We start from the raw sequence: 12,114 nt of genomic DNA, 5'->3' as shown, positions 1-12,114 counted from the left end.
TTTATCGTCAATATCTTAAAAAATATAAAGTTCACAAGTGTGAAAAATACATTCGTCAAATCTCCTTTACAAGACCTTTGTATGAGTGCTTGAATGACGTCAAACGGTTAAGTGGTTTTAGCGTCAAAAACCGTTGATTTTGGTCGGAAGAAGAATAATCCCCATAATAATAAGAAGAACAGGGATAACAGTACATTGCATTTACATGCAATGTAAATAGGAATACGTGTGATGCTCAACTGTTCAGTGTTCTAAGGTGGCTTTTTCAATGGGTGTATGTGTAAATAACCAGATTAGGCATTGGGTCAAATATGTGTGGAGACATTATCAATAAAAGTCAGTAATTTTCAGAAGCTTTAGTTGAACATTTAAATGACAATAAAATTCACTGATTTTGACTGATGGGATTGACTATCAAAGACGGATGCTTTGTATGGACTGGACCCTTTGTCATCATGCTGCCCCCCACCCTGGGAATTTGCAACTGAGAGGAAATGTATGGGGTAAGTCATAAACAATCACTAATTCTTCGCACGCACCCTCCTTTGAAAAGAGCCATCCCATCCACAAACCAAACAGGGCAATTATCTTTACCCCCTCCAAGGCTAATTCATAACATTCATTTACCACATGTGGGCTTCACATGCACATATCTGATTCATATGATGGTGTGACACGTTACAAAGAACCTCACCGCCCCATCGACACACACAAAGCTTATGACTACACATAGTCTGCTGCGACTGCTGCATCTTTGACTTGTGTACTCATGTCAGATGTTTTTATTCCCTTCAGCTTTGCAGGGGTTTAATTAAAGTCAAAGCGTGTCCTCGGGCCCCTTAGCATACTGTACAGGCCTGAGGATCCATTTGACCAGGCACGCCAGGGAAATCAGCTGCCGGACTTGGGAGAGTGCGGACGGAAGACATGGCCAATTATGACAGCATGAGATTCTTCAGTGTCTCCTTTGATCTAGTTTCAGGTCACAAGCCTTCTCCTCTCATGTCGCTCTGCTCCGAGGCCTGAGATGAGCCCGATAAAGTCACCAAATTGAATTGCAGAATTGTTTTTCTCCCTACACCTACACTAACGCATTCTTTGGCTGGTATTTTTAATGTGGCACACTGGCGGTATGCCCCCCGGAGATAAATGTTTTTGAATTCTCACGCATACTTGGGAAGCACATGAGCTCACACACACACGCACACACATAACCAGTGAGTCACCAACTCTCATAGATAGAAGGAAATGTAATTGAAAGGTGTATCAATCAACACCATATTTGTTTATTATGCAAAACAAACAAGAAATCACAAAACAATATGAAATAGAATGCATTTATATAAACAAAAATACCGATGTAAAGAGAAACCTTGCATAATCAATGAATAGCTAAATGGTCAAATGTTTTGTCTGCTTAAAAGAAAAAATATAAAGAAATGTAAGAGAAATCTGTTTTACAGCCACCTCTGATGATATCACAGTCCTCACTGCTTTGTTATGCCACCCTTCAACCAGAAGACAAAGAGAAGCTTGTTCTCCACAAAGATAACAGGGGATCGCCCAGAAGAGAAATTATGGGTGATTTTGCTTTTATAAGCTGATGGACAGCTGCTGAATCCGGAAATGTCTAGAAACATTGACCTATGATTACACAGCGGTTCCTCTCTCCAGGTTCTGTTTGATCTCGGCAGTGTATTTGCCGTAGAAACGCTCAGCCTTCTTGTTGAACTTGGCGTTGCGCTCGTTGATGTAGTCAATGTCTGCATCATCATTGTAGGCTCGTCTGCGGCTGTATTTAGCCCGCTTCTCAATCCTGTTTGGAGGGGTTGGGAGAGGTAAAAGTGACAGGGTCAGACAAAGAGATTTGTGCTTTGAATACCCTAGATACCCTTTGAATTCACTCGACTGAAGCTTTTCCAGACAGTCTTGCTTCACATTCTGACATGCAGTTAATTCGAGGAGCTGACAATACAATGGAGCCAGTCAACTTTCAAGCCCGCCGAAGCAGCACAGCTAACACAGACACGGTCACTTTTTTTCCTCTCTCCAAGCATCTTCAAAGCGTGGAGATATGCGTCATGACCTGGCACCAACTGCATTGGCTAATCTCTCACAGAAGCTATGGCTACAATAGGACACCCAAAAATAGATCTTGAAAGCATAATCTCGCCTAGAACACCAAGGCTGAGGAGAGAAACAAACACATGCACACACGCTATCAGTTTTCCAAGAACTGTTTGTCATGGAAATTCATGAAAAGTAGCACTAAATGCCCATAGCATGACATCACAGGTTAAGGCACATGGTCTCTCTACAAATTGGCACAATTTTTCATAGCTTTGTTAAGTTGTCTACAACACAAAATTTAAACTGATCCAGATAACAATTTAACGGGTAACCAGTAATGACTAATTGCTAAGTTTTCAGGCTTAATTAACATTAGATTGGCATTGGCTTGCCCAATACTGTATACAGCAAAGATAGACAACTCAGATGATGCCATCATCTAATGTTATTCATGACTATACAGTTGAACATAAGAGTCTTTTCACAATGTTATGGCATGTCCTGGTCTCTTTCCATCCCCTCCAACCTCCCACTTACTGTTTCTCCAGGTCCTGTACCATGCGGTCGACGCCTTCTTTGGTGGGCACGTGGGTTCCATGAATCAGACTGTTGGAGGTGGGGTGGAAGTCCTCACCACTGAAAGGTAACCAGAAAGGTTCCATGTCACAAATAATGTACTCTGTGCACACTATATTTCATCAGTTCACTTGCCTTAGAAAACATTTAACATGCTTAATTCATCTTAATCACTTAATTCATCTCCATTATCATTTAACAGACCTAAAACTGGCATAGTATTTAGTCAAGTAAAAGTGCACAAGGAACATACTATTCCTCTCGTTGCCTTTCGTAGCTCTCCATGTCTGGCTTGATTTGCTTGGTGAGCCGCTGGTACTGGCGCTGCTGGGCTTCAGCATAGCCTATTGGTTTGGAGAGAAATAAAAAGAGATGGAGAGAGAGATACAAAGTCAGCGGGAGAGGAAAAACTCTTCAGTTCATAATTGCCAGAACCAATGAATAACAGCCACTGTTTCCCCCTCGCCCCCCCTTCCTTGTCAATTCATCTCTTTAAGGCTTGAAGAGCAACAGCTGGCAGCCATATTTGCCACAGTATAATAAATAGTGGTGTGCTTTCACTGTGTGTGAACAGGACTCACCAGAGAAACCCGGGTCTGGATTCTTCTTCTTCTTCTTCCTCTCCCACCTCTCAGCATCTTCTGCACTGATCTCGAGCAGCTTCACGCGGTGGTAGTTCTCCCCATTTTCTGCACACTCCTACAAACCACACATCAGTGTATCAGAGCTGTGCCTGTGGTGCCTATGTTTTCCTGAAATGGACCCCTTGCAGGATACTCAATCCAACTTAAATTTAATGCAATACGCCTTATTGACATGATCACTTAAAAGCAAATGGCGTTGCCAAAGCACTGAATATACAGAAATAGAGAAAGCCTCAAACCATAAAAAATACAGAACTCCATATTCTCTCTGTTTATTCTGAAAGCCTCAGAAGCACCTTCCAGGTGTTAGCTTTAAGAATAAGAAAGCCTGACTGTAATGTGACTGTAAGGATGGCGCAGACATGAGATAGCACTTGTAATATTTACTTTTGTAAGCATTATAGCCCAGACTTTAACCCGCAACTCACACCTCCAAATTGGGAGGCGAGCACACTAGCAAGGGAGCTAAAACCCATGGGTGCTAGCATTGTTTACAGCTCTTATGTCATCGAGTCTCAAATGTAAGTACATAATGTAATCTGAAAACTGCTGCCCTGATGAACAATGCAATTCATCTCAGCGGGTATTCGAGATAGATAGATAGATATTTATTGATCCCCAAGGGGAAATTCAAGAGAATGGAGAGGTTGGGGGATTCTGCCTATAATGGAGTGAAATGGACATTTCTAAGCAACCCCAAACTTTTGACCGGTAGTGTAATTAATGCATAGGTATGTCCCAGTTGGCTACCATTATACACAACCCCCTAAACCTCACTTTCATCACAGCAGCAATGTAATCGGCTACCTCACATACTGCACAGCTACGTCCCAGCTAGCTGCTGTTACAGAAACAAGTGATATATTGCAGCTTGGGCTATTTTGTTTACATTAAAAAAAAAATCTTGTCGCCTCATTTGACATCTGCTGGCTCAATAGAATACTTTATTTTTTAACACAATATGGATCACAATTAAAACATTTTCCAATAGGTAAACGTCAGATAGAAGAGACAAGAGGTAAACCAAAAATATAACTCTATGCTTAATACGAATTGGACATTTTTTTATTAACTATAATCTGCTGAAAATGCTCTCTATTACCTTATTTAAAGTAACAAAAAAGAAAGACAAAATGTTCACCTTCTTCTTCTCGTCGACCATTAGCTCATACTCTAGACGAGCTTTCTTTGCCTCCCAGTTAGATGGAAGTTTCAGTCTCTTGTCCTCCTCAACCACCTCCTGATGGTTCTGTTTGCGAGCTTCATTCTGCAACAGAGAAAATACATTTTAATTCACCTTAAATGACAGGTCAATCAGTTATACTCCGTAATATGAGATTTTCGCGGTAAAAGACGAAACATGACTTCGCTGTTGCATTTTGTAATGGTTATAGATGGTTTAGGATTAGGATGGTGTTCTCAAAGATGGACTCGTGTGAACATGTTTTACATGTTTCATCCTTTAGCAGACACTTATATCCATACAGGTTTTTTTGGTACACAATGTGATAGCCATGGACATTCATACCATACAACACTTTAATCAGCATCTTTTGTTATTTCCCAGCAGCACAACATCACTGAGAAACATTGTTGAGCTCACCCTTTTGAAATGAAGTTCACGAAACTTTCTTAGCCTCTCCTCTCTCTTCTGGGATGCGAGGCTTTCTGATGTCTCCTCTTCAGGAACTGGCGTAGACACCTACGTGAGTTTTAACAGGATGACTGAAATCAGCTGATATATGCAAAATTATCAAATGGCAAGACACATATGGATACTGAGCCATATACAATACAGATCAATGGACAAACAGTCTAACCAAAGATCCTTTCGAACGGTAAGTTCTAGCATAACCTTAGCTACACCAACACCGAACCGACACTGCCGCATTTACCAAGTGAGTTTAACATCACACTCACAACACCATGATCAATCCTTATTCTTCTCCCAATGAGTACAATTATTGAATTCAGTCTTCGATGTCGTAGTTTTTCCCCGACCACCAACCTCAATCAACGTTGGCTAACAGTTAGCTAAAAGCCCGACGGAAGACGGCGACGATTAGTAATAGTGAAAACTAGGGAGAATGAACGAATATCTGCCATCATAAATATACAGACACAATGAAAGCTATTTTAAAATAATACAATAGTTAGCGCTGTTTAAATACCAATAATCCCATGTTTCGAAATATGTAGCTGGCAACCCCTACCTCTACACCAGACGCCATCTTGAAAATTGTAAACAGGAAGTGACGTTTCGATATATTAGTTTGACTTTTAACCATGCGTTTTACAGTCTATGGTTTAACACTGATAGAAGTACAGATATAAGCAAGTAGGCTAGTAGGCTGATAAAGGATTTTTGGTGCAGGCTACGCAGGCCTACCTCTGTGTAAGTGTTGTTTTGTCCCATGTTATTGATTAGATAGAAGTAGTAAAATAGTTTGGTAGGATATGCCTATTAACAGCTCAACAGACACATTCATAGAGTCTAAAAGAAGAATTTTGATATCGGGATAGCCTGTAGCAAAATTCAAACTCATGTTTTCTTTTTATTAAGAATTTAGCCTGTCAATAGTAGCCACTGATTTCCCCCCCTGTTCAGCACAATTAGAGGTTAAACTCTCATGCATGATGCTTTATGTGTGTCTCTGTAGTTTACACTCAACAATTAGGGGATATAAACAACTGTCTGCAGAGCATCTTTAACACAGTCTGTCGGGTTGACTAAAATAGATGCATTTCCTGTTTGATTATGTTATAATTAACTGAGCACTTAAAGAGGATGTAATTAAGCAGAGTTTATAGCCTCAGATTAAAGCATCCTCCAGATCACAGGCGATGGTAATGGGGTGATGCATTTTCACTGGAAACCAGATGTAAGACCATCACAACAATGCAAAACAATGTGAAACATTGGTTGGTCAAAGACACAGTAGTCAGGAAACAAATCCTATTGGATACCAAATTATGTAAAGCACTGTTAGAAAATGATCATTTTGAGTGTTTGAAGGATTGGATGTAACAAATAATTTGATGTATTTTAGCTGATGATGATGGTTTGAGTGTGATGGGTGTGTAATAGTATGTTTGTTTTTTGGGACAGAGAGAAGGAAATGGGTTTGTTGCTCTCCCTTTTATCCCACTTCATTGTGCATAGCAACCAATGAAACCATGCCTATACACAAAAACACAGATCTATCCTTATATGTAGACAATTCTAGTGATATGCACACTCATTTTTAAAATTCAAAACCCCAATTTAAATATGTAAGCATTTGAAGCACTGTGAATATACTAAAGATGGTGCCTCTTTCTGTCATAGAATAGTGGAAAAGTAACCAGTCATATACAGGTTATGTTGTTCATCATAACATAAGCATCATAGAAAGCACCATTTTCATTAAATATAACTCAAAGTTCTACTTCCAAGTCCTTCAGACTGCCATATCTGTAAGACCAGAACTCTTAGTGTGTACAGCTGTCCAACATCTGGAAAGTAATATAAACATCATGGCCAATAAAATCATTCCATTTCCTTAATTGCTATCCCTGTCATTTCCGCACTGAATGAAAAGTTATTAATTCCGGGCCAAAGAAAACATGCGTCTCCATTGCACAGAGCTGTAATGCTACTCTGCTATTGACAAAAGAGTGGAAATCCAAGCAGAGAAGCACACAATTAATTCTCATTCGGTTTCCATGATGCATTGATTTATTAATCAGCCACCACCCATTTTTACAAATTCACACACACACACACACACACACAAACATCTCTCTCTCTCTCTCTCTCTCTCTCTCTCTCTCTCTCTCTCTCTCTCTTTCTCACACACAGACACACACATTAATTTGTGCTCCTGTGGTAAGTTTGGCAGCCTGGCTGTAGCCTGTAGGCCTACTTCAGCTTGTCTGTTTTCCTTTGCCTTCATCAACATTTTTTTCTTTCTCTCCATACCGTCCGTCCATCCCCCCCCCCCCCCCCCGCCCCCCTTTTTTTGTAGAGCCTATCAGGCGCCATTGTGCTCTCTCTCTGTTGGTGTTCTACACTGTTTGCCCATAACAATCCAAATGCATACTCAAATAGCACCATCATCATCATCCATCGCATGCCTTGCTTAAATCCATATTGCACACCACATTAATTCATGCAATTATGCGTAGACAAATATCTCACCATTAACCCATTCAGATAGTCCTAATGCTCTTTAATGCTCTCCTAATGCATTGAGTTCATGGTCCAAGATGGCTTAACATGTCCCACACAATGTACACTTTCTCTGAGTGATTTTTCTGGGCACACCATGTGCTTTAAAAACAAGGCTATAGCATTACTGAGCACAAGCCTAAAATAAGGGCAAATGGGGAGGACATGAAACATATTCAAATACCACTGGTTGTAGAGCTATCATTCTTGAAGTGCTGTTGACAATTAAACTTCCAATTAAGACCCATTATATTTTTTTTCCACAAGCATCAACCACCAAAGCCCTGCTGTTGCCAGAGAACTGTGGATAAACATATGTCTTCCAGTCTACTCTCTGAAGCAATGCTGACTAATCTGCACGCTTATTATCATAATTAGTGCTCAGACTTTTAGGGCCTGAAAACAACAAAAAAGTGAGGGGAAAATAAAAGCCAGTACCATGGTGGCTCTGTCCATCTCATTGTGGAGGACAATGGAATGTGGAATTGCAAGTAGTATTTATGTTTTGAGACAGGACCGTGATGGAAGAACCAAAGAAGGTCTCATGATGCCACAAGAGGGCACCATGTAACATACAATGCCCCGATCTCTTTTTCTCTCTCTCTTTATCTCTCTCTTTCTCTCTCTCTCTCTGTGTATTTGTGTTAGTGCACTTTGAGCAATGTGCACATCTGCCAGTGCACGAATCAAACACATTTGAATATTGCTTTTGGGAATCAAAGTTCAATGACAATGGATTATTTTGTCACAGTTGCAATGATCTAAAACATTTTACCCACCAGAAAGACATATTTACATTCTACAGTCCTTTAATCCCTAATGAAACAAATGTGTTCTCATCAAACGAAATCTATAAGCAGAACAATGCAGCACAGTTGAAAGAAAATGAAAAGAAGCAGAAAGAAGTGACGGGCAAATATGAGGGAACTGAAACTATGAAAAGACTATAGGTGAGTATATGGAACGAGGACTTTGTAGTGAAACATTCATTATCAGTGTGGATGTGTGCACACCAAATAGCCCAGGGCAGAAATACAGATCCCTCACTACAAATACTTCCTTTCTACACTGCAATATAGCTTGAATGTTAATCCACATTTGGAGGTCGCTTTTGATAAAAGTGTCTGCTAAATGAACAAATGTAACTGTAACTGTAGACCATTCAACAACAGAAAGGCATTGGTGGATGCACAACAGACAACAAAACAGGCATCTAAGTATGGACATGAACATCATGTATACATGTATTATTGCACAGATTCTAGGGTGAACAGGTGTGGAATGAAGACAGAGATAACAAAGTATTATCACATGCAAGTCTTATTTTTCCTGCATTCCAAACCACATAACTCCAGCGCATGCTGTCTCCCTTCCCTCATCATATGTGGAGAACAATTCCCTCTTGCACCCCCGCATCTTGAGCTCCCATCCTCTCTTCCCTCTGACCTTAATTAGATGCTGCAGTTCTCACTTGGCGACACAATGGCCTGTTGTGGAGGAAGCTAGCTGGAAGACGCGTTTGCCAACAGCCCCTGGACACACAGCTGTGAGAGGAACAGTCGCTCTTATCTGTCTCTCTGCCGGCGCAGAAAATGTGACCCAACATCAAATGGTTCCTCTCGGCGGGATGCGCAAATGGCCACAGCTTCCTCACATCGGATGCTTGGACGGCTAACACGCAATTTAGCGCGGAGGAAATAAAGGAGGCCAGGGAACTATTTTTTCTCAAGTTCACACCATCAGAGCCCTACTTGCAGACCTGCTGAGCCGCAGACTCGTGACAAGTTGACCTTTGCTTGGTTGTGGAGAACTGTACTGATGTTTGCGGGCTTCAAATGAAGTAGACACCAGTCATTTAGCATTCAAAAGTGTTTCAATAACAAATGTCGTGATTGATTGCCTGGATTACTTGATCTTCATGTTTATGATGATGCTTGTGCAACAGCTGCTGTTGCATGCATCGACTTGTTGACTGGCAAATCATAGTATTTGGACTGAGATGAAAGACAAAATGGCCCACTTGAATCATCAACCACTGTCTCAAAACAATAACACAGCACATGCCCATCTACTTTCATGGTCTTACTCAGTGGGCAATGAATGGTACCGAACAATGCATAGCAATAAGTTATGCCAAAAAGTTAAAGCGCACAGTCGATTTGAAACATTATGTATGACACAAATTGTCAGTATGATTTAGCAAATCAGGATAGTACATTATGTAACATCAAAGAACCTTGAACTTTAAAGGTGTGTTGCTCTCTAACTTCAGTGGGCCTATTACCAGTGGGGGAGAGGGAAAGCCCCATGGAGTGTGAAAATGGATAAGTGCTAATGGGAATGAGACGTGGAGAAAAACAGTGCAGAAACCAGATATGGCCCTATTCACCTGGTAACACCAAAATGGAATGCATTTAGCGCAGTCCATTAAACTGCAAATCCTCTGAGGCAGATATCACTCTTGGATGTAGCTTTGTGTTTGTGTGTTTCAGCTCGCGGCTAAACACTCTCCTCAGACTGGGAGGCCTTGATGGGGCGTGGTGTTTCCAAACTTCAGCTCCCCCAACGGGTCTGGCAGCACATCAGTGATGAAGTTACATCCTAAAGTGAGTGGAGGGTTCAGCAGGAGGAGGGGGGGGATTGAGGCCGTCTCCTCTTTCTGCCGAATGTAATCCAGTATCGCATTGCAATGTAATATGCTTGCCTAAATAAGAAGCATCGTTTGAATTTGCTGTGAGCCGGCAGTGCAGAGATCTTCACTAGAGCATGTTTTTGCAAACTCTCCTTCAGTGCAATGAAGTCATGCCACAGGCCTCCGGTTATGCGACTGACATCAACGCTGTCTGTTTATGACATTTATATTTTTAAATCTCATCTGATGTGGTAGTGGATCACGCTCACTTACAAATAAAACTAAATGTTTCCATGAAGCCAGGGCGAAGCCATTTGTAGAAGAATTGCACCATTTATAGTTTTGTTGATTAGAAAAAAATGGACAATTGATGAACTGATTTTGTGTCATGGGGTCAGATCTTGGCAACTGGATCCAGCTAAGCCAGCGATGTGGCCTTCTGTGCATTATCTCCATTGGCCATGGTCCTGTGTGTGTTTTGTGGAGTCACAAAAATAATGGCAGAGTAACCACAACAAGCAGATGAAGCTCAGGAAAACAAACATCCATGTCAGGCGCTGCTCCTGTAGCAGGGGAGGGAGGGAGGGAGGGAGGGAGTGAGGGGGGGGGAGGAGGACGTGGGGCGGAGGCTGGAGCCCCCCTGACAGGAAGCTCTCTGGGACAAATTAAGATGCCGTTTGTGGCAGTGCGCTACCCCCTCCTCTGCCGCCGTCGCTGTTCCCGGTGGTTAAGCGGCTCTTGGCAGGCGTCAGACGCGCAGTGCTATGGCTATTATAGTGCCATCACACCCGCACGCCAAGCCAGGGTGCATGATGTCACTTCCCTCCCGGTCACGGTGGTTTGGTATTGGCCAACCGGTGGCCGTGACAATTTGTGCCCCCACAGGGAAGCCGGAGGTCTGCCAAGACCCGGGCTGCCCGCCGTTAAAAAAAAAAAAAAAAAAAACATACACCCCTTGGCTTCAAAAAGGAAATCACGGAGGCCACAGGAGAGAGGAATCCCCCCTCCTCCAGGGGGGAGGAGGTGCGAAGAGAAGAGTCGAGGAAGGAGCCAGCGAAGCTGTTTCATCTGCCCTGGACTGAGACGGTGGCCCTCTTGGCCGCGTTCTCACTCTCTGCCCACGTGGTCCGCCAACTGCTCTGTAACCTGTCCCCCCCCCCCCCCCATCCCCTGTGGCGCTGTAGCTGTGTGGCATGGCGCGGGGTGAGGGCCCCTGGCTGGCCGGCCGGCCGGCATGGCACGTTTGGAAGAGAGCGGCTCGTGCGCGCTGCGCTCGACGGGTGATGGATGGCCTGCAGAGAGGAAGCGCAGCGCTGGCGATGAGAGAATGTGGAAATGTACCGATGGCACCCTGCCCGTTTGGCCCCGGCCCGCGCGCAGTTGTGCGGCTCCACAGCCTTTATTCCGCTGCCAGGCCCGAGTGTGGCGGACTAGCGGGATGACTTTTGAAAGGGGGGCTGGGGGGGGGGGGGGGGCACGGAGTTTAGATCAAACAAATCTGTAAGCAACAGAGGAGTGCCAAGGGAGAGTAAGCCGAGCTGAGGCCCTCATTTTAATTTTCATCAGATTGCTCATCGACTTTACAGAACAGCCGTACCTTTTGCATCCTCAAATTTATGGTTTGCACAACAGGGCTCGCAGCATTCACATTCATGCCAGGCATCACTGACGCTTTCCATGATGCAAGTCATTTTAGCGGCTAATAAATATATGCACAAATAAAAAAATAAAAGGAAAAGCAAATATATACTCGGATGTCTGCTAGCTAGTATTTTGTTTCTTTTTTTCCAAGGGAAGGAAAAATACGAGCTGACTAACGACCAAAGCCGCGCGGCGTGATCGATCACTCAGCTGGGTCCAGCGGTGTCCCAGGAAGTCATGGGACTGCGTGATGAGGTCAGGCGCATTTCATGCAGCGCAGCGCAAAATCAGCATATAATCAGCGCTCGTCTCCCTCTCCTCCCAGCGCTGTGCCGCGCTGC

The 12,114-nt window shown here is 43.0% G+C and overlaps 1 protein-coding gene across 1 annotated transcript; it reads right to left on the bottom strand.

Moving 5' to 3' along the window:
• Window positions 1-1,249: 1,249 nt before the first annotated feature.
• Window positions 1,250-5,531, bottom strand: syf2 (SYF2 pre-mRNA-splicing factor). The gene is made up of 7 exons (XM_062523036.1): window positions 5,504-5,531; window positions 4,894-4,992; window positions 4,432-4,557; window positions 3,228-3,345; window positions 2,900-2,990; window positions 2,608-2,706; window positions 1,250-1,816 (listed from the first exon to the last, which is right to left on the bottom strand). The coding sequence occupies exons 1-7, from the start codon at window positions 5,519-5,521 to the stop codon at window positions 1,651-1,653; spliced, it is 717 nt and encodes a 238-aa protein (XP_062379020.1). The 5' UTR covers window positions 5,522-5,531; the 3' UTR covers window positions 1,250-1,650.
• Window positions 5,532-12,114: the final 6,583 nt, after the last annotated feature.

The sequence above is a fragment of the Sardina pilchardus genome, chromosome 20 (assembly GCF_963854185.1).
Source record: "Sardina pilchardus chromosome 20, fSarPil1.1, whole genome shotgun sequence".
Classification (NCBI taxonomy): domain Eukaryota; kingdom Metazoa; phylum Chordata; class Actinopteri; order Clupeiformes; family Clupeidae; genus Sardina; species Sardina pilchardus.
The sequence above is the reverse complement of the archived record's forward strand: the minus strand, read 5'-3'. Positions and strand labels throughout refer to the sequence as shown.